This window comes from Bos indicus x Bos taurus, chromosome 1 (assembly GCF_003369695.1).
Source record: "Bos indicus x Bos taurus breed Angus x Brahman F1 hybrid chromosome 1, Bos_hybrid_MaternalHap_v2.0, whole genome shotgun sequence".
NCBI lineage: Eukaryota > Metazoa > Chordata > Mammalia > Artiodactyla > Bovidae > Bos > Bos indicus x Bos taurus.
Genome location: NC_040076.1, coordinates 56,249,160 through 56,276,449, shown reverse-complemented (window position 1 = coordinate 56,276,449; position 27,290 = coordinate 56,249,160). Strand labels below are relative to the sequence as shown.

Here is a 27,290-nt window from a genome sequence, read left to right as displayed (position 1 = left end):
TTTGTCCCTCTATTTCAGCTCAACTTTTCTCTTTATCCTAATGTTTAGTTGGCAAAAATGACAGTATGTGAGCAGAGTTCATGTGGGGCCAGATGCATTAGAAAAGGGCGTTCAGTGGACGTGGTGATGCAATCCCTGTTTTCAATGCCTTTGCTGTCACACGGTTAGGTATGTATGAGGCAGGTCAGTAAAGAAACTCTTAGTTAACCAACCACATCTCATGATGGCATTTCTTTACCTTGATCTTATAAATGCTGAGGAATTGTGGCTGCTTTGGAATGTCTGCCAGATGGCTAATTTAATTTTTAGGATGTATCTGAAAAAATAGTGCAAGCCTCATTCTGTCTACATTCCTTGGGTTCAGTTGAGTGGATATTAGCGAGGTAAAGTGAGATAGTAATTAAATCCTTGAGTTACCAGAGAAAGATTAAGATGGTGTAATTTCTTTCTCTGGAAATGGTGCCGATGTTGTACTTTGGTTGGGGCTCATGAATCTCTGGAAGAGAAAGGGGCAGAGATCTAGCCTGAGAATTGCCTAGGTTTCTTTAGGATGTATTCAGGACTCCAGTGATTGCCACTAGGAGTGGAAACACTTCCCTTTGCTCCTCACCCACTCCTCCCCTTACCTTCCCTCAAAGAAGGTCCAGTCAATGCTGGCCTTTTGGTTATAGTGGTATCCAATGGTCCAGGGACATGGCACATCCAAGGGCCAGTGAAGAACCTCTGACTTTGTTAGTCAGCTTGCTTTCCTCAGTGACTCCCCCCAGTTTAAGCTCCTGCATGTGCTTAATTCCATGACCACTTGGGGAACGCAGTGGGTTGGGAATGAGGCAAAAGTGAGTAGAACCCTGGCTCAGCCTCTGACTGACTGAACTTGGGCAAAATAATTATCTTCTGAGTTCTAACTCCTGACATGTCAAAGGAGTAATACTGTCTATACAATCTAGTCAGTCTCAAGAATAATCTTCCACCACTTAATATATCCAATATGCATGAAGTGGGAAGAAAAGCTGGGTGTACTCTCAAGGGGCCACAAGCATTTTGGTCTCAAGCACAGGTAAGACCTAGTGTGGGACACGCAACCTACAGGACTGTGGGTGAATCTGGCCAAAGCATCTGAAGTGCTGACAGCCTTCTCCCTCTTTCAAACCACCTCCATCATTATCTCTAAGAGTTCTGGAAACTGGCCAGATGTGCACTTCACATTTTACTGAGCATAATATTGTCACAGAAATCTATCAGTTTCTCATAATTCTTCCAGAACATTCCCAGGAGTTAGCCCCAGATTCATCCAAAATCACACACGGGGTTTCTGCCTGGGCTGCACTCTCAATGGCCTCAACTCCTGCCTCGAGTTAACCTCAGGAGCCACTTAAAACCTGTGGTCACCAGCCTCACAAGGGGACCATTCCAGTCCTGTGAATGATTGACAAAAGTAGTATCAAACATTACCTGGTCTCACACGTGGCCAAACTCCTTCCCCAAAGGCAGTTCAAAAAAAAAAAAAAATAGGGCCTCCTTATCACCAGGTTTCTAATAATTATAAGAACCAGGAACCATATCACAGAAACTGCCAGACATACGCAGTGACAACAGGACGATGTTTCTAAGACGAGACCTGAAGAAGAGCAGATCATGCTCACTAAAAATAGTATTTCCAGAATGTGTACTTGGAGGGGAAAATTCCATGTTTTTTGAGAATTATGCAACAACCTCAGTCCCTTGCTAGAACAACTTATTCTACAGCTAGTCTGTTTTCTCCTATTAAACCTCCAGCAGCAGGAGACGCTTCTCCACAGCCACAAGCTCCTATATCTGAGGTGGTACTAGATATCCAGTTTGTGTGTGAATCTTTTTCACATTTGTTCATTATAGAGCTGGGAAGGGCCCTGTGACATTTACTGCTCGGGGCAGGATAAAAATGTGCTCTGGTCTGGAAAGAATACAGGCTATAGCTTCAGAGAAAGATACCTTCTATGTTGCCTTGTGTCTATTCTTTAGAGAGAATCAAGCAAGGGCTTTAGCGATCCTTCGTCAAAGGTAGGAAACAGCTTGGTATCAGTAAATGATTGACCTGCTGCCTGGGGTGATCAGCTTAGGTAAATAAGCTTGATTCTGCTCCAGCAATTTCAAGACTTTTAACTCCCTAGGTTCCAGAGCAAAGAAGAGCACAGGGCTTCCTGAGAGACCTTGTTATTTGAAGTTGACAGTCCTCTGCATGAACAGTGTGTTCCTCAGAATAATTGCTAACTGTCCTCTCTGGTGTATCTTCAATCCACACAAGCAAAATTCTGGAACAAAGCCATGACCACTGAAAGAATTTCAATAAATTTCAATAAATAGCATTTTTTTCATAATGAAAGATTAAAAGTCTTTTGAAATATGTCGAGCAACTCTCAATTTTCAAAGGAGAGAGAACCTGGAAGAAAATTACAGCCCATTCTTCAGAACACGTTAGTGGACAAATGATTGGACTAGCCCAATACACACACACCCTGACCACATCTTCAGCAGAACATCATGAGATGCTCTGGCTACGAGGTTGGGTCAAGTGTTAGCTTTGTGATCTTCAGAGAAATGCCCGTGAGCAGACAGAGCACCTACCTTGATTGCTGCTTCTCAATCTGGTTTCTTCCCTTGGCTTCCTTCCTGATTCAGCAGCGGTGGCCTGCAACTGCTGTAATCTTTGTGGAAGATTTTGGGATGTTCGGAAGAAGAATGGACACAGGCTTTTACATTCCCTCCAAGCACAAAATTTAGATGTTCCCCTCCATTTCCTTTCCTGGCCTCTCTGGCTCCTGCAGACAGTGGTCACGAGCAGTAACTTGCTTGCAGCCAGGTATGTTGACAGATATGAAGGCGGGAGCCTGTGCTGGTCTCAGCTGCCCTGACTGGCCAATCATTACATACCAGGTCAGACTCTCAGTTCTGCTCAAACCCAACCAGAGATCTGAGTGACAGTCAGCAGCACAACAGGGGGCAAAAGACAGGATCTGTTAGCTATTTAACAATCTAGATAAGCAAATATCTTACAGGTGGATCTATGAAGTAGACAGGACAATCATATCTGGGAGGAAAATGCCTTTTATTTCATTCCTTTTTATTTTAGCAATGTCAGAAGGGAATTTGGAGGTCACTTAATCAATTTTTTGAAATTTAATAAGGAAATGTCTTTTATTGAACTCCTGTCCAGGGAGAATCATCTGGAAGTACCTTGAACAAATATGGCTATCATTTACTGAGGGTGTACTATAGTTTAGTCATTTTACATATATTGCCACAAATCCTCATAAATACAACCTTGAGATTTTATTCTTTTTTTATGGATGAAGGGACAGAGGCTCAAAGGGGTAATGGTCAGGCAATGAATAGGTGTCTAGTCAGGATTTTAGGGCTTCCTAGGCACTAGTGGTAAAGAACTCGCCTGCCAATGTAGGAGATATAAGAGATGCAGGTTCCATCCCTGGATCGGGAAGATCCCCTGGAGGAGGGCATGGCAATTGTTCCAGTATTCTTGCCTGGAGAATCCCATGCCCACAGAAGCCTCGCGGACTACAGTACATAGGGTCGTGGAGAGTTGAACACGACTGAAGTGAGTTAGTACACGGCACACAAGCCATTAAGTTGGTGGTAATTTGTTATAATAGCAATATGAAATGAATACAGATTCTCTCAGAAATGCTCTTCACGATGCTCACTCGCTCACTTAGCATCCCATTCCACATACGAATGCTTTTTATCACCATGATCTACCTGCTTGAAATGGCAGCTCATGAGTTCTAGTTCTTTCCTGCACATTAGGCACTCAGGGGGGCAGTTGAAAAATGATGGAAAAGGGCTCAGAGACTAGATTCTGCTGCCAACTCTGCCCTAGGCCAGGTGGCTCTCTCTATGGTTTTGTTTTCTCTCCTGTAACATTAGCACTGGGACAAATGCTCTTTGGTCCTTTCCACATCTAAAGTCATAAGATTCTAAAATCTCAGTCATAAATATCATCGTCACATTTCTCTCAATCTTTTCTGATGTGTGGCAAGTTATTTCTACACCCACTGGCTGCTGGTGGGGGATACTTTTGTAAAAGGCAATCTAATATCACATTTCACAGAGACCATGAAATGAAACTCTCTGGGCCCTGATTGAGAAAACACCCACTGGGGATCAGGGAGGAAAGTCTTTAGGCCAAAAAAGCAGAGATATTCTCAGGTTAAACAAAGAAGCACTTTCAGTGGCCTCCCTGTTCACCAAGAGCTCGGCTTTTCAGGGCCTTTCTCCACAGGATAAATCTTGTTCTTTAGACCCCTTAGATTAAAGCCATGTGCTGGCCCAAGGCTTCTCTGGATGGGATGATGCTACTGGACAGAGGCTGACACTTCTGGGTCCTCCTTCTCCATCCATCCTATCCCCAAACACTGCCCAGCTGTGCAAACATCCTGGACTGAGTAGCACTTTGGTTTACTGGCGCTCATCCAGGCCATCTATCCTGGGTGAGGTTTGAGGCACATGGGTTTTGGCCATGATCCCTCCATTGCAACCCTCCATCCTGAGAATGAAAGGTTTCAAGTCTTAAAGATAATAACACTCCTTTAGTCATAGTGAGCGGATCTGCAGAGGGGTAAACAAAGAACATACTGCTGATCAAGAAGAATTCCTTTGGGGCAGGGCAGGGGAAAATCCACAGCAAAAATCCAGGATACTCAGGCATCTCAAGTTCAGGAAGACACAGAAAAGGAAACACTTTCCAAGTTGGAGGAATGGTGTTTGGTCTCTGCATTGAGCGCTAACTGGGTACAGCTGTCCCTGGAACTGAGTGACCCCCAAACCTTTCTCTCCTGAGTTTAAACTGCTGCCCTGGACAATGTGGCGAGAGGATAGTCTGAGCACAGACTTCTGCAGGAAACATGAAGAAAGTTCCCTTATGAAAAAAAGAGGTGATTTCCTATCTCAAATAGCAGTTTATTTATATAGTTAGTTAGTGAGTTAAAGATGTTCAACCAAAAAGAGCCCAGCCAAACCCAATTCTTGGCTAAAGTGTGGTAGAATCAATTATAAGTTTTTTTCAGCCTGGGAAAGAACATAAATTTAGGTCATTCCAATAGCTTTTTCACAGTGGACTCTTTTAAAAATGTAAATTTAATTTGAAAGGGAATTTTATATCCCTTTTGAAAAACCCTGATCACTTGGTACAAAGAGAAGGCAACCACAAAAATAAATACAATACAAAAAAACTTAAAAAAGATAAATACAATAGAAACAAAATGATATTTAATATTTGCTTACCTGGATGGTAAAGAATCTACCTGCAGTGTAGGAGACCAGGGTTCAACCCCTGGGTCAGGAAGATCCCCTGGAAGAAGGAATGTCAACCCACTCCAGTATTCTTGCCTGGAGAATTCCATGGATTAGAGGAGCCTGGCAGGCTACAGTCCACGGGGTCGCAAAGAGTTGGACATGATTGAGCAACTAACACTTCACAGATACTATCACCTTTTTGTTTTGTTTTTGCTGAATAAACAAGCGTCAAAGAAATTTTTGTCACTAAGCTGAGACCTTCCCCTCAACTGATCAGAATGGTTAAGTGATTAACGATATTAATGTTAATTAGGGTATGGCCACTTTCCTCCTTGCATCATTTTACAGACCACCAGTGATGTGAATCCTACTCTCTGAGCAATGCATATTTGGTCCAGTGATTGTGCAACATGGTCTGAATTTATCTGCTTTCTCTTTCATTAACTGGTTTTTGTTAAATCATTTACCAGTGGACACAATGGCTAGCAGTCAACTATGCAGAAAAGGCTGTGCTCAGTGCTCTTTGGAGGGGTCGATGCAAAGTCCCCACCCTAGCACTAAGACTAATAGCTAAAGTATTTACTACATGCCAGACTCTGTGCTAGATGCTCTTCACATATTTTCTTATTTGGCCTTCTCAATAACCCTTTGTAGTACATATTGTTAGTCCTATATTCTATATATTTAGATATATTAGTTTGCCTAAGATCACATGGCCACAGTGTGATTGAGTTGAGATAGAAACCCATGTCTATGCATCTCTGAAATGCCGTTCTCAGTTTCTGGGCTAAATAAAATATTTATAACCCAGCAGTAATATGATAAATTGTGATTAGATAATAAAGGGTTCATACATAATACAATGGTTCCATTATCAATGGGGCAATGTTTCAATGCAAGTATATGTTCAGAAATTGAGTTAGACCGGCAGAACCATTGCACTTTCACCACGCAGGTTACGGGCTTCCCAGATGGTGCTAATGTTAAAGAAACCGCTTGCTGATGCAGGAGATGAAAGAGACATGGGTCCGATCCTTGGGTCAAGAAGATAGCCTGGAGTCGGAAATGGCAACCCACTCCAGTATTCGTGTCTGGAAAATTCCATGGGCAGAGGAACCTGATGGGCTACAAAGAGTCAGACACCACTGTGGGACTGAGCTCACTCATTCGTGCAGGTGGACCCAGTCCTGTCTACATTCTGTCATGTTTTATTAAAATCAAATGGGGTGACTGGAAATGGTGCTTATCAAAGCCAACCAAAGTATAGTATGGTAGATTTACTCAAGAATCACTAAAAGTACAGGCAGAAAATTCTGAATATGACTATTTTCTTTAACTGTTGTGATAACTTGAATAGAAATAGAATTATCCCGAATTACCTGTCCTAAAATTCAACTTCAAGAAATGATTACTTAGAATTAAATTTGATCTCTGTTAAACTTATAAACAGGACTTTCATCCAACCTATTCTTTTTGTAGGGGGAGAGGGCAAAAAGAGAAAGTCACCAAAACTCAGTGGCCTCAGGTACACTATGAAGAAGAATTATGAATGAGGGAATTACTGAAGTCTTTACTGCCAACAGAAACTGTAGGCCCACTTTGATTTATTCTTTGCATGCACAAACACATGATCTCTTCATTGTTCTATTCTGGGCATTTGGCAACCACTCAGAGTAACATGGGACAGAGGTGTTAGTCAGATGAGGGCACGAATGTCAAGAGGACTGAGCCTAAGCCTTGTAGAAATAGCTGAAGTGCTGAGGGGGAAGCTTGGAAAAGCATGGGTGACAAGGCTGTGTACATTTCATGCAAGGCTCATTTCGGGAATCCCAGGCACGTGCGGTTAATTTCAGTATGTGTGAGACAAGGCTGAAAAGGTCTTCATCTAATATACTATAATCAGGTATTTTCTTGATGCTGAGTCTATAACTTTTTAAAACAAAATTAGAAGTGAACCAATAATAAATTGTGCACACCGATGAAGGAAAAGTGCCTGCCAGAGTTTTATATTTATTCTGAGGTTTAAGCCTATTTAGGTAGTTCAAATAAAACACAAGAAAAAACAGCATGTCATCATACCTATTAAACTTTTTTTCACAGTTAAAATGAGGTAATCTGGCTTTACAATGTCTTAGGTTGAATTAAACAGTTTGATCCAGGTTACAAGAAAGACGAGAGAGATATATTTGAACAATTATTTCCTAGGGGGGAAAAAGCCATGTGAAATGCATATGAATAAGATAATTATGCCACAAAATACATTTCAGAATGTCAAGCAGCACATATGCAAAATTTTCTAACCTTAAAATTGGTATAACATTATTATTTTTTACTTAGCAAACAGCATGCATTGTCATATAAAACAAGCATAGAGGACAAAATATATTATATAATAGAGAATTTACCAGATTCACATTATCATCTGAATTGACCAAGACTTATTTTCACTATGACAATCTCTGTATTTTCTAGTCAGTGAGGTTAAGTATTACATTTGGCATATACACAATACAAATAATGCCATACATCATCTGTATGTAATACTTATTACTACCAGGAATTTAGTAAGTATAATAGCAGCAAGGTACCACTGTTTCTAGAATATGTTCTAAGGTTTATCATATTGATACCATAGATTTATGATTGAAGTGTTATTAGTGCTCTAAACTAATAACAAGTGTAAAACTGCAAATGTACAAAGCTACGGAAGGCCTATCTGACTTTTCAAAGTGCTGTGCTTCTCGTTGGGCTCAAAGCTTATGAGCAAGCCCCAACTATCTGAATGAAGCATACTGGCCCCAGTTCTGAGTTCCAGTCAAGTCAAGTTCTAGTGATGGGGTGGCAGTAGGGGTGCAGAAGAATGCATTGGAGGAGAATAAGGTGCAAAAGCCACTGTGGTCAGAGCACATTTGCACATTGCTGAATGTATGTGCTTTTTATTGTAAGTTTTGCCAGCATCCACAGTAATCACCAGTTGATTGAGGATGACCAGGAGACAAGAGGAAGCAGTGGTATATATGACAGAGATGAGAGGGAAAGAGATGGAGAATGCCTCTAGATTATTGATGGAAAGCCTCAGTAGACTGTGAGATCGAATTTCCAGTGAAGAGAAGATTTTACCCAAACTATGTGGCTTAGAAACAAATTTGAGAATCCTAAGAACAAGTTTTGTTGGAGTAAAGACTAGAATCCTATATCCACTGCAGGATAGAGCTATCGTAGAGTACTTTTACAGTGTCTTAAGACCCTGCTATTTCAACAGCGTCAATAGCATTTTGTATTGCATTCCTCTGGTTTAGGACCAATTCAGTGATGACAGTGCCGTTAGCATCTCTATTTCTTGTAAGAAGCTGGGGAAGCCAGGGGATAAGGAGACAGTGGAGCTCTCGGAACAGTTAAGAGCTGTGTTTGGGATGAAAGGTAAAGTTTCTAGCTAAACCACTTATCACCCAGTCAGGTCACTCCTGTGTGTCCCAAGGCAACATCTGTGAGTGACAAAGCTCTGGTGCCAAATACTAGGAGGCAGTATGAGGAAGAGGGAAGTCAGTGGAATTTAGAGTGTGTCTGTTAGGGGACAGACATATCTCTGCCATACAAAGTAAATTTTCTATCGGTCTGCGCATTTAATGTTATCAACTTCTATTCACTCCCTTTTGGCATAACATGACTGTTTTAGTGTGTATTTAGGAAAGCTCAGCTCACTAGCTCAGGTATTTCTTTCAGTCTCACTCATCTCATCTTACAGGTCACTAAAGGTGCTACTGATGGACAGGGTCTGTCATCCTAAGCCACTCTCTTGAGAAATGAACCCAGGTAGCATTTCTCTACACATGCCAAACAAGGAAGATTACCACCCCTGTGCACCCTCTGAGCATAGGCATTCAACCTAATTATTAAGGACCTGATATTTGGGGGGAGCTAGTCGACTGTGGTTTGCAAAACTGCAGACAGCATCTTTATCCCGGATGAAAGAACCAATCTGTGCAGATTGAGCACAGAAGTGCTTCTTTGCTCTGCAAGGTGGGGGGGCGGGGGAGGGAGTGGTTTCTCATGGCCATGCCCTGATCATTAGCTCATTCTGTTGCCCTCAGAACTTAACAGTAAAAATCTGCAATCAGCCAATGAAGAACATTACAAAAACTTTAGCTGTAGCATGAACAGATTCTGTAAGATGGTATAAATTTGTGTAGGACTTTGGCTTCCTAGAAAAAGCAGCAGTTTAATCTCCATCTTAATCTCTTCTGTTTCTCCACCTTTAGTTTGACACTAAGCCTCCCAGCTGGGTTGTATGTAATAATAACATCTCTGTGGGCAGCACTTTCTTACTGTACGATTCGGAAAAAAGCGAAAGTAGAAAATCATTAAATTCCAGAATGCTCCACTACATTGTCTTCTTGAACAGAAAGATAATGTGTTTGATGCGAATATAAGGTCATGTTAGAAGCAGGACTTTTAAGAACAATCATTACCTGGGTTTAGCTCTCGTGCTTTTGTTTTGAGTTTATATAAAATCCTGGGTTTGGGCTGTGGCTTAACTGTTCTTAAGAATTCAAGGGTCTGGACTCAGTGCTGAGGAGGAAACTTAAACGTAGTTACTATAGCATCTAATACAGCAAATATATAATTTTTGGCATAACCCTCTTAGATCTGCCATTAATTTAAAATTTAATCCTCAATAATTGTTCATGCCCTTCCATTAATTCCATCTTGACCTTGCCCTCTAGTCCTAAGAATACCTTCTGCACCCATGAAACCACAGGGGTACCTCTAAAGGGCTCAAAGTTCAAGCCTTTGAACACTGCTCTACTCTGACAGGAGATGTCGTCTGCTGTTTTGCAAACCACAGTCAGCTAGCTTCCCCCAAATTACAGGTTCTTAGTAGTTAAGTTGAATGCCTTGCTCAGAGGGTGTACAGGGGTGGTAATCTTCCTTCTGCAGCACGTGTAGACGGTAACCTTTGCATGAAGCCATGGCGGTGTGGCTATGTGGGAAGTGGTCTAGGGAACTGTAGAAAAACTCAGTATACATTTCAGAATAAATGTGGCCCCAAATCCTGTGAAACTAAAGCTCTCTTTGGCTCAGTCAAGTGGCTTTTTCTCTGATCTTGAAGTTCCTCCTGAGTGAATGCTATAGCCTTATTTGACCTGAAAAGTCCCCAGAACTTGTGAGAAAAAGAAATGTGATTGGGTCACTATTTTTTTTTTTTTTTCTTGTTTGCAGTGGCAGAAGGAGTCATAGACCTAAAGTTTCTTTCCGGTTGGTCCCATCATTGAGTCTCCTGCTTGACTTGAGGTCAAGGAGCAGAACACACACATCCTTTACAATATATTAAGCAACTGAGTCTTAGGGCAGCAATTCTGCCAATTCAGGAGTGTTTATCAAGGATGAACTGTAAATAATCCTCCTCCTATCTCCTAGAACTCCCTGTGCAGAATTTCAAAATGCATGCATGAAGGAGTGAGCATCTACCCCTCCACAAAGAGCAAGGCTCCATGTATGCAACCTTGGTACCGTTTTCTGTGCTTTTTTATCATGCGAACACTGAGGTGCACTTAAATGTTACAACCCAAGTGAAGTGCAACTATATATTTTAACACTAAAGGGAAAAATCAAGTAAACATTTCACTGAATAGTCAGCAGCCCTTGGGTATCATTGGCATCCTGTGTAGATACCTGTCAACACACCTGGCCTCATAGCACCAAGCACCTGGGCAAAGCTGAGGCTGAAATAAAACAGAGCAGAACAATTCTCCTCTTGCCTCCGTATATCTCTTTGCCAAGTAACAAAGTATTAAAAGAAAGGAAATGATCTAGTCCTTAGCAGTTGACCAAGTTCTAAGATCAAGACCAAAATGAAACAATGACAACACAAATAAAACCCTGAGGGTAGGCTAGGGAATTTCAGAGCTTATCACTGAAGTTTAATACCAGAATTGAAGGAAGATTAAGAAAGCGAGGGCACTCACTTTCTTCGGCCTTTCCACAGAAAGCCTTAAAAAATTAATAGCAAAATCCCAGAAACATCTTTGGAGAGAGATTCAAGTCCAAGAGAAGGGACAGTTAAACCATATTTTCCCAGAAGCGTTTGTGTTGTGACCTCTCAAGTTGCGGAAGCTAAAGGCTGGGGCTTAAATTACTCTAAGCAAAACAAAGGCTGGAAGACCAAGCATTGGTGGAGTGCATATGCTCTCAGTAGCTCAGCTCGGACACCCCCACTGCAGGCAGCATGCAAAATCCAGCGATGAGCATCAGAGAACATGATGGAGAAGCTGCTGGGAGGGTGTCCAACCATCTGTACAAACGCACACAGCTGTCCAGGATTCCAGGTTATCTTTCCACCTAAAGGATCCAGATGCTGGCACTTCCTTAGGGATTCTCAGAGAGTTGTGAGGAGTACTCAAGTGCTCACACTTCTGTGCCCAGCATTCTTTCTACTTCCTTCCTTTTCATCCCTCTTCTAGAGGGTTTTCCTCCGGAACCGAGAGATCCTTAGGACCCATTTCGCCTTCTGCTCCAGTGTGTGGCTTGGTAGAGGCGTCTCAGGTCTGGACCACACCTACACATGAACACTGTCCCCAGCATGACTGGGGGGACCAGAATGTCTACAGCTTCTATAGTAGAGTCAGAAGTCACTCACGGTCCTGAGATGTGCGGTCCTCTTGAGGGCCATCTGGCCTACTGAGAAGAGTTCAGGAAGCTCCTTGGTGAGTGCTCTTGAAGTAAGAAGCACTGAAGATAGTTAATCTATAAATACATAAATGAATAAATAAATAAATAAAACACAAGAGGGCTCTTTGTAGTTAAGCACCTCTTATCAATAAAAAATAATGATAATAATAATAAAATCCCCTCTCGAGTTTCAAAGCCCTCCTGCAGTGATTAGTAGGCTCAGAATAACCTGCAGAGAGTAGAACAATCGAGACACAAACCGGAAGTGTTCCGACACTGGGTATTACTCGCTGGATGACATATCGTCATCCTAAATGTTCCCGAGGTAGTCTTGTGTTCAAGGATTTACAGAATGGCTCCACATCCACTTGGAGCCTCCTTAAATCCATTGCACTTTCCCACGCATCCTGTGTCTGCCTCCATGATGTCATGGACAAGGTGACTTCCATTAATGTTGAGTCCCACAGAGCAGACTCGAGTTCCAGACAGACAGCAGTGAAATGCAATTCCAAAATCTGGCTGGAAGATCCCACTCCAAAGAGGACTTTGCCAAAATGATGCAGGCACTTGCCCAGCAGCCAATTTGGGGAGACCTACAGAATTAGATCAAAGAAATATGGCATGCAACAGACATGCATGTCTATCTCTTGTTGGGCCTCAGATGGCAAAGATGAACCAGTGTTGTTCCTTTCAGTTTTAAGAAGGGGCCAAAGAAATGGAGAGGAATCAGTGTTTTAAAAGTGGGAAACATCTTTCCGATACCAGGGACAGTATGCACTGTTTATCTGAAGAATGAAGGTGACCAATTACCAAGCACAAGCATGCCAAGAACAGCTTGTGGCCGAAATACCTTGGCGATAGATACATCTTACTCTTGGGGAGGAAGTGGTGACATTCAACACGCCTAGAGAAAACTGGTGCTTGACCTTTCTCCCTTCAGAGCCCCAGGGTGGTGAATGAGCCACCCCACAAGGCAGTCCACATCTGCTTTGAGCCATCCTTTGGATCAGGAATGCCTTTCTGCTTCAGCCTTCTCTCTGGCTCAAATACAGCATCCTGGAAGACAACAGGGAACTGGGCCAATTAGGGGACACTCCAGCATCCCAAAGGAAGCTGGAGACCCCATTCCCATATTATATGCAATATCATATGTCATTAGGGAGATGCTGACCTTAACCATAAGAAACATGCTTTCTTCCCTTGGACTTAAGTTTTTAAAAAGTCTCATTTGGGAAAAATGCAAGTAATAGCCCTATAATTTTATCCAAATAACCTCGTGAGGAGGGGAAAAAAATGTCCCATCCTCTTACTCACTTCACCATCACTGCCCAGGGGCATTCAATAGGAAACCCTTCAGAACTCTAGCCTGGATCAACAACTTCAGTATTAAGTTAAATAAAAATTAAATCAGCATTTAGCCAAAGCTCTATCCTCCTGTAGGAGGTCATTCAGTTCAATGACTGTCGTGGCAAAGTCCACCAGGTCTACAAAGTCAGACGTGATGATGTTGACCCCCATGGCTCCAGGCTTCTGAGTCTTCACCCAGTCTAGGATGGCAGGAAGATTCCTATGCAGGAGAATATTGGGGCAAGAGAGGACAGAGAATTGTGTTTAGAAAAGGAAATAACATTTCTGTTAATATAACAGAAGCATGTCAATAGAGGTATAAACCACAAACCCCCACCCTTGCCTCCAAATTGGTCTACTTAAATAATCTCTTTGAGGGACAGAGTGATGTCTATTTCATCAGACACCTGTACTTTCAGAATTTCTGTGCTGGAAGAGGAAATTATTTGCCTCAATCACCAAAGAGACAAACTGTCAACAGGACCCTGAAAAATTAAGATCAAGAGTGTAATTATTGGAGGGTTCTTTAATTTTTTTAACCATGAAATTTTTTTATCATGAGAACTTTAAACACATTGCGACACTGAAATAAACTTATAGGAAGCATCTCAAACATCTAGGTTCTACCACTAACGTTTTACTCTATTGTTTACCACATATCTGTCCATCGTGCTCAGTGCATGCTCAGTAGCTCAGTTGTGCCCAACTCTTTGTGACCCTATCAATCAATATTATATTTTTTGACAAATTCCAACTACAAACATTTATATGTGCGTGTGTGCTAAGTCGCTTCAGTCATGTCTGACTCTTTGCGACCCTATGGACTGTAGCCTGCCAGGCTCCTCTGTTTATGGGATTCTCCAGGCAAGAATCCTGGAGTGGGTGGCCATGCCCTCCTCCAGGGAATCTTCCCAACCGAGGGATCGAACCTGCATCTCTTACGCCTTCTGCGTTGGCAGGTGGGTTCTTTACCACTAGCACCACTAGCATTCCCCTCAATACCTCAGTAAGAAGATCATTAACTAGGGTTCAGTATTTCTTTTCAATTTTTCTTTTGACATAAAGTTTGTACACAATAAAATGCACAAATCTTAAGTGAACACTAGTTGAGTTTTGACAAATGTATATACATAACCCATAGCCATCTCAATGTAGAGAACATTACCAGCATCCCAGAAAGTTCCTGAATTCATATTCCCCATCAATCCCTGCCCCCACTCTCCCAGAGGCAATACTTATACTGACCTTCTTTTAAACACAGATTAAATTTGCCTGGTCTAGAACTACACATAAACCATGCATTCTGTTCTTGTGTGTAAGGCTCTTTCACTCAGCATTATGGTTTTGAAAGTCATCTGTGTCACTGCACACATCAGCAACTTGTTCTTTTTTTAAATCACCTGATAATATTCCACTGTATGCGTATGCTGCAATTTATCCACTTTCTTATTGATGGGTAAACAGGCTGTTTCCAGTTTTTGGATATTATGAATAAAACTGTTATGGTCATCTTTACATAAGTCTTTTTTTAATGGACATTTATTTTCATTTTTCTTGGGTAAATATCAAAGAGTGAAGTTGTTTTATTATATGTGAGATTTACATTTGGTTTTATAAGAAGCTTCCAGATCTTTTCCCAAAGAGATTGTTTCATTGTACATTCCATGAACAAAGTGTGAGAGTTCCGGTTGCTTCACATTCTCTCTCAGATTTGGTGCTATCAGTTTCTTTTAATTTTAGTCATTCTAGTGGGTGTGAAAAGTTACCTCATGGTGTTTCACTTTGCATTTTTCTGATCACTAATGATGTTGACCAGTTTGTCATGTACTTACTAGCCATTTATATATCTTCTTTCAGAAGTATCTACTTAATTATTTTATCCATTCTCCCTTTTGCTCTTTTTCTTTCAACTGTTGAGCTGTAGAAGTTATTTATATATTCTGGATACTATGCTTTTTGAATATTTTATCCTCCCCTGTAGCTTGCTTATTCATTTTCTCAATGGCCTATTTTGGTGAGCTGAATTCCTTAATTTTGATGGAGTTTATCTTTTTTTTTTCTTTTATGGTTTCTGTAACTTAAGAAACTTCTGCCTGCTCCCAAGTCACAAGATATTTTCCTGTTTTCTTCTAACAGTTTTATAATTTTAGCTTTTATGTTTAGATCTAAGATCCATCTCAAGTTAATTTTAATATGTGGTGTGAAGTACGGGTCAAGGTTCACTTTCGCCATATGGATACAGCAGTACGTGTGGCTTCCTAACAGACCAGTGCTTGTTCACAGTTGTCTTACAGACAGTCAGTCTCATGTTATAATCTGAGGACTTTCTATGTGAAAGCCAGAATGTTGTGTCCAAAGAAGCTCGCAATTCAGAGATGTAAACAAATGATGACAGCTTAATGTTATAGTTCCTATTAGCAGTAAGTGGTATAGAGGAGGGAGTAACGAAGCACCAAGTTTTACATTATGGTAAAATAGCTCACTAAATGCTTGCAACGTTGAAGATGCTGCAGGGAAGACACAAACCAGGGCTGATGTTTGGTTAAGAGATTGGAGTATTTTTAGGAAGGATTTTCTCTAGGTAAAATCTGAAAACAAACTGCGTTTATTTCTCAGTGGCCCCATTTCTCTTCTTTTGGTAACACCGTCCTTGGTTGTCACCTTCTCTGCTCCGTGTTCCTGGGAAGCTGCCCTCCCTCTTCCGAGCACAGAGATGACTTCTCAGTCTCCCCCAGGCAACCTGGTCAAGGCCACACAGCGCTTTGTCTTTCTCTTTCTTTCCCTTTTATCCTGACAACTATAATCAGTTCTGGGTCTCTTCCCTTGCTCAGTGGACTCTACAATCAGCCATGGGCTAAAACACATCTCATATATTGATTTGCATTTTTAGATTCATTGCTGATAAGACTTGGTAGGCCACTATCACAGGGGTACTAGACTTCCTTGATTTGACTATAACCTATATTCAAAGTCTCTGTGGCTCAGTCTCTCCCCCAGTAAAATGGGGACCATAATAATACTTCATACAGATTTGAGAGGAATTAAATAAAGTAATGGAGGCTTCCCAGGTGGTGCTAGTAGTAAAGAACCCGCCTGCCAATGCATGAGAAATGCAGCTTTGATCCCTGGGTCAGGTAGATTTCTTGGAGGAGGGCATGGCAATCTACTCTAGTATTCTTGCCTGGAGAATCCCATGGACAGAGGAGCCTGGTAGGCAACAGTCCATAGGGTCGCAAAGAGTCGCACATGACTGAAGCAACTTGGCACAGCACATACAACACAAATAAAGTTGGCACATAAAGTAATATGTGTAAAGTGCTTAGAGGAGGGCCTGGGATATAATAAGCGCTATGTAAGTATTGGGAGAAGGAATCATAATGGTAGAGAGATTTGAGGGTGGAGGTAGCAAACTTTCCTAAAGCACAAAATGCTATGTCCTGAGAGGGGAGGGTCACAAATGCAGTTTTGCTTTGGAGACAGAGATCTGGAACAAGGAGTGGCCCACATGAAGGCCACAGCAGCACAGAATCTGATGCATTCAAGCCTTCTTGGGAAAAAAAAACAAACAAACAAAAAAAAAACACCCACTTGTCTGTATTTAAGGATGAAATGCAGGTGCCACCTTCTGGTCATCATGGGGAAATGAGGATTAAGCGTTTGGTGGAGGCACGTCGGCTGACTCAAGCCAGAGCCAATAAAGAGCTCTGTGTCACCTTTGTGTTCACGTGGCAGCCTTCCCCAGGGCAAGGATCAGATAACCAGGATTGCGCACAAAGAAAGGGGAATGCAGAACCCCCTGTGAGCACGAGCTGCTTTATTTTCTTAACTCTTAGCCTTCCCCAAGGCCTCTTTACCAAGAGATCAGTGCAGATGGCTGAGCCACATACTGCTTACGGTCTGTGAGGCGCTGAATCTCACAGGCTGCAGAGCAGCTCAGAAAGGTCCCTCTGGCTTTCTACCCACTGAGAGCAAGGCTGGCCCATTGTGGGGATGGGCTTGGCAGGCCTGTTTTGTGCCAGGCGCTGTGGGAGGCACTTTTCTGTTAACACTCCACAATCTTGTGTGGTGTTACTAACCCCACTTAACTGGTGAGAAAAACCACAGCTCAGAGTCCTCAGGAAACTTGTCAAAGGCAGCCTGTTGTAAAGGGATTGCATTAGTTTTTCAGGGCTGCTGTAAGAAAACGTTTGAACACCAAAACTTTATCTCCCCACAGCTCTGGAGGTCCGAAGTCAGAGATCAAGGTGTCGGCAGGTTTGGCTTCTGCTGAGGCTGGTCTCCTTGACCTGCAGACAGCCACCTCCCTGTGTCCTCACAGGGTCTGTTCTCTGTGCACACCCATCCCCAGGGTCTCTGCATATCCTAATCTCCTCCTCTTACGAGGACACCAGTCAGATTGGATCAGGGCTCACCCAAAAGGCCTCACTTTAAAATAACTACCTCTTAAAGCTTCTTTCTCTAGATACAGCCACATTCTGAGGGACTGGCGGTTACGACTTTGACATGTGAATTTCCAGGGAACACATGAGTGTGTGCTCAGTCATGTCTGACTCTGCAACCCCATAGACTGTAGCCCACAAAGCTCCTCTGTGTATAGGATTTTCTAGGCAAGAATCCTGGAGTGGGTTGCCATTTCCTCCTCTGGGGGCTAAGATATATCGGGCTAATAAGATAAAACAATCCTTATTTTTAAAGACTTCCTCTCCTGTGTAAGTACAACTCTCTGCACAGACTTCATCATAGAGAATCCCACGGACAGAGGAGCCTGGCGGGCTACAGTACATGGGGTTGCATAGAGTTGGACACGGCTTTCATTTCACTTTTTTCAGTGTTACACAGAAATTTACATGTTTATTTTTCCTCACAGAATGTACATCTGTGGGGGCACAGACTAGATTATTCATCTTGTGTCTCTGGATCTAGCTCCTACTCATCACTGAATAAATAAATAAATAAATATTACTCTACAAATTTACCAAAGGCATAAGGAAATGATATGGATATGTGAACATATACTATACAAAGAAAAGTTCATAGTTCTAATCTTGGTTTATGAAACTCTTTCCCAAGTTAACCACAGGTAATTCAATGAAGACAGTAGAGCCACGAAGAAAGGGGTTTTTTAGTTCTGCTCATGGCCAACACAATCAGGAGCTCTCAGGTTGTTATCCAAACCACTGCCAGATGAGCTCCTGTTATAGGAAGTCACGCTACCCAAACTAACCAGATAAACAGGGACACATTTTTTGGGTGGATCTTTCATTATCTGAACACCAGCACTCAGCACCTAGAACAGAACTTGGGAAGGAAGTGATTCTTGTAAATATCCCTTGTTACCCAAATATATTAACTTTCTCAGCTCTGACTGCAAGGGATGCCCTATTAGGTAGATGTATTTATAACATTGCATTTATACACAGGCATAGGCATACACACATACTTGTATGTATATAAAAGCCATCCTTTTTCTTGACAATGCCTATCATTTATCAGTGTCCAGGATAAAAAACATCATTTAATACAACTGGAGCTTCTCCTGCCTAACTGTATAGTCAGGATCAGTTCTGCTCCAGGGATGTATCTGAAGCTATGACATGGTGGGTGGTATCCTGAGCTGCTTCTTAGGACTGTCACTTAAGGAAGGGAGAAGTGAAGTCGGTCAGTCGTGCCCGACTCTTTGTGACCCCATGGATAGTAGCCTGCACCAAGCTCCTCCATCCATGGGATTTTCAAGGCAAGAGTACTGGAGTGGGTTGCCATTTCCTTCTCCAGGGAATCTTCCCAACCCAGGGATCGAACCCAGGTCTCTCAGATTGTAGACAGACACTCTACCGTCTGAGCCACCAGGGAAGTCCTAAGGAAGGGAGAAGGACACTCTAAATCCTGGGTGGGCCACCTCTGAATCACTAGCACCTGGCCCAGAAGCTTCATTTAATGCTTCATGAGAGCATGAGTGCTTGGGCAGCTTCGAGGGCAGGGCAAGAACAAGACAGAACTGCAAGCCCGATGTGAACAGGAGCAGACTGCTGGTGGCTGAAAGCGCTTTGCCTTTGTATTGAAATTTAGAGTATTCATGGTACAATATGTGTATTTTAACAGAATATTTTATTTAGAGATCCTCTGGCTATGGTTCATGCAGGTCACCTCAAGTGCACAGCTTTTTCAAATACTATGCTTTTGGAATTTTTGTTATTTTAAGTCTTCAAAGTATATAGTTTTACTGCTGTTTATTCAGAAGAAAATCAAGATAAAGAGATTTTTTTTTAACCCTCACTTGAAGGAAGGATGCTCATTCCTACCTGTGGACCAGTGTGTTCTTGAGGCCGCCAACCAGGCCCCGGGCAATGGTCTTCACTCTGGGTGTGAGGATAGCTTGAGACACGTGGAAGGAGCCATGGGGCGAGCGCTCACTCAGCGTGGTCTCCAAGAACAGGATGAGTTTGCGCACACTCGTGGTATTGGCCCAGGGCGCTGGGATCTTCTTTCCAGGCCACAGGAAGGCGTATTGCTTGTAGAAGGGACAGTGATAGAAGATAAGAACCTGAAACATTCAGAACAAAGGAGGGCAGTTCATGAGCCACACTCCTATCAGCAGTTATGCTGATATTCAGTTAGAGGCTGAAAGTACATAGGCAGTGCTTTTACCATCCAAATTCACGGACTTCTTCAATTCTATCCTGACCCCCTGCCCTTGGGAATCGCTGGACCCCAGGTGGAGAACCTCTGCGGTTGGTCCTGTAAATTATGACTCCTATGTTCACGGAATTGACCCTGAGCCCTTGGGTTGAGATAGACACACTGAACTAATCTGAGAGGTCTCAGGTTTTCAGTTGTGTGTGCTGATTCTGAAGGAAACCTGCCAGGTGAGGAAGGGAGAGCAGGAGCTGCACAAGACAGGGAAGACTTCGATTAGGGGATGAGTCTCCATTGGGACCTCTCAGGATGGTGGTGATACTAGCGGTATTGCTAAAATAATTAGCAAGCTACATCGCAGCATAAATTAGCTTCTGAAGGCAGCTGAGAGACAGGGATTGTTCCAGTCCAGAGCTCTGCTGCTTACGTTTCCAGACTGAGTGAATGAAAGTCGCTCAGTCGTGTCCGACTCTTTGTGACCCCATGGACTGCATAGTCCATGGAATTCTCTAGATCAGAATATTGGAGTGGGTAGCCTTCCCCTTCTTTAGGGGAACTTCCCAAACCAGGAATCGAACCCAGGTCTCCTGCATTGCAGGCAGATTCTTTACCAGCTGAGCCACAAGGGAAGCCCAAGAATCCTGGAGTGGGTAGCCCATCCCTTCTCCAGCAGATCTTGCCGACCCAGGAATTGAACCGAGGTCAGTAGTGTATTTTCTCTCCTCCTGGGTGGCAGGGATTCTTTCCTAAGGGAATGTCCAGCCTGTGTATTTACATTCCCTGAACTGCAATCCTTGGATAGCTGGCCTGAGAGCATAATCCTCCAGGCACCCAAGGGCAAGACTCTGAATGTGGGTCTTGTTTCCGGGGCACATTCAGCTGGTGACTAAGGAGCCTAACTGCTCTGGAAGGCCTGGAGCAAGGGAGCGCCAAGCTCCGTGCACTGAACAGACTAATGGTTGTTCTCGTTGTGTTTAATGGCTCTGAGTAATGTCTGACTGACTACTAATGATGTCTGTGGTAAACACATGTCTTAATGAGGTTAATCACAGGCTCATCGTAAGAAGATTGCCTGGGAGATTGGGGAGGATTTCCTGCTGGCATTGTAAATGGCTTGTTTGGAAGGCCGGGGTCTCCAACATCCATAAGGGTGAAGAGCTGGCTGTGAAATGGACAGTGAGAAGAGAGGCGGAAGGCTGCATGATCCTTCAACAGGGCCCGTCAGACCACTTCCTGTGCTCCTGGCCCCTGGGCAGAGGGTCAGGGGTTGAAAGGACAGTGCCGTTCTTCACTCTGCCTTGGAGAATGTGCAAAAAAGACACATTCTACAAAAGGGGCTTTATGCCTTTCCTCAGGAGCCTCTTGAGTAATCTGATCCTGAAGGTTAGAGGGGTAATTTCTGTTTACAGTAGGGGGTTGGCCTAGCACACCAGGACTCCTTTTACAGAATTTTAGGGGCAGCAGCTTGCCCGGGGCCTGTGTTTGGCATCAGACTCCCAACCTCACTCTGCTGTATTTCCCATCTGAGATATTCTTCCCTCCAGCTCAGCAATTTATGTGCCACTTTTCTCCTGAGACTCAGATTTAAAATCTCATTTCCTGTATAGAATTATTCTTTAATTGACCTCTTCTTATTTTGATCATTCTTTTCCAAGGGCCCCAGGATGTAGGTTTAGACTATATACTATTTTTCAACTGATGGCTTACAAACGCGTTTCTTCATACAGTACATTTGAGGCAGTTTCGTCTCGTAATTGTATATCAGTTGTCTTATATTTTACTAGTGTCACATATTCTTCTTACCTTCTCATTAAGATTCTAATACTGCCAAATTGTAGATGAAATCTTCTCATTCACTGTACCTTCAAAACCCATAGCCACTAATGTACCGGCACAAACCTGTGAGCTGGGATGTAATTGCATATGGAGTAAATGAAATGTGACTGAATGGTTGTACACTTCTTGCCATTAAATTATGGTAATAAAATACTCTGGGGGTTACATGCAAGGCAGCTCACTACATAATGAATAAAGTTTAACCGCCAGCGTGGCGTGCTCCAACAGTGGGGAGGTAACTGAGGCTCTGCTGGAGATCTCTTTGTTCAGCTTTTAAGAGGCATGGCAGGGAAACCTTTGGGAAAGAAAGTGGAACAAAGGAAGCCCTGAAATTCAAATTGATGACATGAGACCTTTTTCTGACATGTCATCACAGTCTCTTTCCATCATAATTTTAGGGGTGTTGGTTGTTGAATGATATAGATTCAGTTCAGTTCAGTCGCTCAGTCATGTCCGACTCTTTGTGACCCCAAGAATCGCAGCACGCCAGGCCTCCCTGTCCATCACGAACTCCCGGAGTCTACTCAAACTCATGTCCATCGAGTCGGTGATGCCATCTAGCCATCTCATCCTCTGTCATCCCCTTCTCCTCCTGCCCGCAATCCCTCCCAGCATCAGGGTCTTTTCCAATGAGTCAACTCTTCGCATGAGGTGGCCAAAGTATTGGAGTTTCAGCTTTAGCATCAGTCCTTCCAATGAACACCCAGGACTGATCTCCTTTAGGATGGACTGGTTGGATCTCCTTGCAGTCCAAGGGACTCTCAAGAGTCTTTTCCAACACCACAGTTCAAAAGCATCAATTTTTTGGCACTCAGCTTTCTTCACAGTCCAACTCTCACATCCATACATGACTGGAAAAACCACAGCCTTGACTAGATGGACCTTTGTTGGCAAAGTAAGGTCTCTGCTTTTGAATATGCTATCTAGGATGGTCATAACTTTCATTCCAAGGAGTAAGCGTCTTTTAATTTCATGGCTGCAGTCACCATCTGCAGTGATTTTGGAGCCCAGAAAAATAAAGTCTGACACTGTTTCCACTGTTTCCCCATCTATTTCCCATGAAGTGATGGGACCAGATGCCATGATCTTCATTTTCTGAATGTTGAGCTTTAAGCCAACATTTTCACTCTCATCTTTCACTTTTATCAAGAGGCTTTTGAGTTCCTCTTCACTTTCTGCCATAAGGGTGGTGTCATCTGCATATCTGAGGTTATTGATATTTCTCCCAGCAATCTTGAATCCAGCTTGTGCTTCTTCCAGCTCAGCATTTCTCATGATGTACTCTGCATAGAAGTTAAATAAGCAGGGTGACAATATACAGCCTTGACGTACTCCTTTTCCTGTTTGGAACCAGTCTGTTGTTCCATGTCCAGTTCTAAATGTTGCTTCCGGATCTGCATACAGGTTTCTCAAGAGGCAGGTCAGGTGGTCTGGTATTCCCATCTCTTTCAGAATTTTCCACAGTTTATTGTGATCCACACAGTCAAAGGCTTTGGCATAGTCAATAAAGCAGAAATAGATGTTTTCCTGGAACTCTCTTGCTTTTTCTATGATCCAGCAGATGTTGGCAGTTTGATCTCTGGTTCCTCTGCCTTTTCTAAAACCAGCTTGAACATCTGGAAGTTCGTGGTTCACGTACTATTGAAGCCTGGCTTGGAGAATTTTGAGCATTACTTTGCTGGCGTGTGAGATGAGTGCAATTGTGTGGTAGTTTGAGCATTCTTTGGCATTGCCTTTCTTTGGGATTGGAATGAAAACTGACCTTTTCCAGTCCTGTGGCCACTGCTGAGTTTTCCTAATTTGCTGGCATATTGAATGTAGCACTTTCACAGCATCATCTTTCAGGATTTGGAATAGCTCAACTGGAATTCCATCACCTCCACTCGCTTTGCTCCTAGTGATGCTTCTAAGGCCCACTTGACTTCACATTCCAGGATGTCTGGCTCTAGGTGAGTGATCAAACCATCGTGATTATCTGGGTCATGAAGCTCTTTTTTGAACAGTCCTTCTGTGTATTCTTGCCATCTTTTCTTAATATCTTCTTCTTCTGTTAGGTCCATACCATTTCTGTCCTTTATCGAGCCCATCTTTGCATGAAATCTTCCCTTGGTATCTCTAATTTTCTTGAAGAGATCTCTAGTCTTTCCCATTCTGTTGTTTTCCTCTATTTCTTTGCATTGATCACTAAGGAAGGCTTTCTTATCTCTCCTTGCTATTCTTTGGAACTCTGCATTCAGGTGCTTATATCTTTCCTTTTCTCCTTTGCTTTTCCCTTCTCTTCTTTTCACAGCTATTTGTAAGGCCTCCCCAGACAGCCATTTTGCTTTTTTGCATTTCTTTTCCATGGGGATGGTCTTGATCCCTGTCTCCTGTACAATGTCACGAACCTCTGTCCATAGTTCATCAGGCACTCTGTCTATCAGATCTAGTCCCTTAAATCTATTTCTCACTTCCACTGTATAATCATAAGGGATTTGATTTAGGTCATACTTGAATGGTGTAGTGGTTTTCCCTACTTTCTTCAATTTATGTCTGAATTTGGCAATAAGGAGCTCATGATCTGAGCCATAGTCAGCTCCCGGTCTTATTTTTGCTGACTGTATAGAGCTTCTCCATCTTTGGCTGCAAAGAATATAATCAATCTGATTTCAGTGTTGACCATCTGGTGATGTCCACGTGTAGATTCTTCTCATGTATTGTTGGAAGAGGGTGTTTGCTATGACCAGTGCGTTCTCTTGGCAAAACTCTATTACCTTTGCCCTGATTCATTCCGTACTCCAAGGCCAAATTTGCCTGTTACTCCAGGTGTCTCTTGACTTCCTACTTTTGCATTCCAGTCCCCTATAATGAAAAAGACATCTTTTTGGGGTGTTAGTTCTAAAAGGTCTTGTAGGTCTTCACAGAACCGTTCAACTTCAGCTTCTTCAGTGTTACTGGTTGGAGCATAGGCTTGGATTACCATGATATTGATTAGCCCACTCTTAAAACTATATCAGAGCTTTACTCTCTGCTAGAAATTCACTGCCAGAATGATTTGTTACTCCTGAAATTACCTGTTTCTCTGCAAATTTCTAAATGATCTAGTATGCAATATGGCAGCCAGTGTACAAAATTATAAAATTATAACCTGTTTACCAACTTAGCTCAAAATTTAACCTTACCCAAACCCTCATATTCAAAGGCCCATTCACAGATCTTCCCTGTCTCCCATTCAGCAAACCCTCTGAAAACCTATGATAAACTTTGCCAAAGTGTTTTTGTTAGCATAATCTATGACTCTGGTTGTGAAAATCACCAAATGTGTGAACAGCCCTGGGAAAGCATTGAGAACTGTGGGAACTCTGGGGAGCTGACAGTCTGTGACTGAGACAGCCTTGCCAATCACCAAGAATGTTCTACTGGGAAAGCCTCAGTTTTCAAATCTGTAAAGTGAGGATAATAATGACAACCTATGTCCTAGTGCTGTTGAGAGAATTTAATGAGTTAATCCCTGTACTTAGCACACTGTAAAAGTCCCATGAATGTTAGTATTGTTCTTGTTACTAGTATTATTTAATGTTGTAAGAGAGAGATTCCACTGGGGAAAAGTTTCTCCAAATTAGGCTTGTGAGTCCAAACAGATATAAACTTATGTTTAGGGGAGAGGTGTAGTAAATGTTTGGCAAAATATCACTTATGAAAGTTTTAGTGAAGAAAAATAGCTTAGATAACTTTAACAGACACTGAGCGTTAACTAGGACATGCCAGACATCCTAGAATGTGAAGTCAAGTGGGCCTTAGAAAGCATCACTATGAACAAAGCTAGTGGAGGTGATGGAATTCCAGTTGAGCTATTCCAAATCCTGAAAGATGATGCTGTGAAAGTGCTGCACTCAATATGCCAGCATATTTGGAAAACTCAGCAGTGGCCACAGGACTGGAAAAGGTCAGTTTTCATTCCAATCCCAAAGAAAGGCACTGCCAAAGAATGCTCAAACTACCGCACAATTGCACTCATCTCACACGCTAGCAAAGTAATGCTCAAAATTCTCCAAGCCAGGCTTCAGCAATACGTGAACCATGAACTTCCATATGTTCAAGCTGGTTTTAGAAAAGGCAGAGGAACCAGAGATCAAACTGCCAACATCCGCTGGATCATGGAAAAAGCAAGAGAGTTCCAGGAAAACATCTATTTCTGCTTTCTTGACTATGCCAAAGCCTTTGACTGTGTGGATCACAATAAACTGTGGAAAATTCTGAAAGAGATGGGAATACCAGACCACCTGATCTGCCTCTTGAGAAATTTGTATGCAGGTCAGGAAGCAACAGTTAGAACTGGACATGGAACAACAGACTGGTTCCAAACAGGAAAAGGAGTTCATCAAGGCTGTATATTGTCACCCTGTTTATTTAACTTATGCAGAGTACATCATGAGAAACGCTGGACTGGAAGAAACACAAGCTGGAATTAAGACTGCTGGGAGAAATATCAATAACCTCAGATATGCAGATGACACCACCCTTATGGCAGAAAGTGAAAAGGAACTCAAAAGCCACTTGATGAAGGTGAAAGTGGAGAATGAAAAAGTTGGCTTAAAGCTCAACATTCAGAAAACGAAGATCATGGCATCTGGTCCCATTACTTCATGGGAAATAGATGGGGAAACAGTGGAAACAGTGTCAGACTTTATTTTTCTGGGCTCCAAAATCACTACAGATGGTGACTGCAGCCATGAAATTAAAAGACGCTTACTCCTTGGAAGGAAAATTATGACCAACCTAGACAGCATATTCAAAAGCAGAGACATTACTTTGCCGACAAAGGTCCATCTCGTGAAGGCTATGGTTTTTCCTGTGGTCATGTATGGATGTGAGAGTTGGACTGTGAAGAAGGCTGAGTGCTGAAGAATTGATGCTTTTGAAGTGTGGTGTTGGAGAAGACTCTTGAGAGTCCCTTGGACTGCAAGGAGATCCAACCAGTCCATTCTAAGGGAGATCAGCCCTGGGATTTCTTTGGAAGGAATGATGCTAAAGCTGAAACTCCAGTACTTTGGCCACCTCATGCGAAGAGTTGACTCATTGGAAAAGGCTCTGATGCTGGGAGGGATTGGGGGCAGGAGGAGAAGGGGACGACAGAGGATGAGATGGCTGGATGGCATCACTGACTCGATGGACGTGAGTTTGAGTGAACTCCAGGAGTTGGTGATGGACAGGGAGGCCTGGCATGCTGTGGTTCATGGGGTCGCAAAGAGTCGGACACGACTGAGCGACTGATCTGATCTGATCTGATCTGAGAGTTAACTCTTTAGTATTTGTAGAGCCATTTAGGGGTGCACAGTGCAATCCAGTGTTTCTTGCTCCTTAGGCCAAGTCTTGGAGTCATCCTTGAATCCTCATGGTCCCAACAATGAGGAAACCCTATTAGCTCTAACTTCTCCTGGGTTCAAAATCTGAGATTTTGAACTGAGATTCTCTTTCCACTGAGATTCTCCTCACTGGTTTCCATACTCTCCTTCTGTCTCTACTCCAAGTCTCTT

The 27,290-nt window shown here is 42.7% G+C and overlaps 2 protein-coding genes across 6 annotated transcripts in view; both read right to left on the bottom strand.

Annotated features, from left to right (window-relative positions):
- The window catches only part of PHLDB2 (pleckstrin homology like domain family B member 2), a 244,939-nt gene extending 242,108 nt beyond the window's left edge, over positions 1-2,831 (bottom strand). For 3 of the 4 annotated variants that reach the window (XM_027516814.1, XM_027516990.1, XM_027516903.1), the window contains exon 1: positions 2,605-2,829. The gene's annotated coding sequence lies outside the window, so the exon portion shown is untranslated. Of the gene's footprint in view, positions 1-2,604 lie in introns of all 4 variants that reach the window. The other variant, XM_027516562.1, reaches the window with a different exon arrangement.
- A 4,448-nt stretch (positions 2,832-7,279) lies between these two features.
- PLCXD2 (phosphatidylinositol specific phospholipase C X domain containing 2) overlaps positions 7,280-27,290 on the bottom strand; it is a 56,788-nt gene continuing 36,777 nt past the window's right edge. The window contains exons 3-5 of one of the 2 annotated variants that reach the window (XR_003506584.1): positions 19,605-19,846; positions 11,927-13,525; positions 7,280-11,845 (exon numbers count right to left, since the gene is read on the bottom strand). Coding sequence is in view for 1 of the 2 variants with exons in the window: in XM_027516520.1 (XP_027372321.1) it covers positions 13,366-13,525; positions 19,605-19,846 (402 nt within the window). In the remaining variant the exon portion in view is untranslated. Of the gene's footprint in view, positions 13,526-19,604; positions 19,847-27,290 lie in introns of both variants that reach the window. The other variant, XM_027516520.1, reaches the window with a different exon arrangement.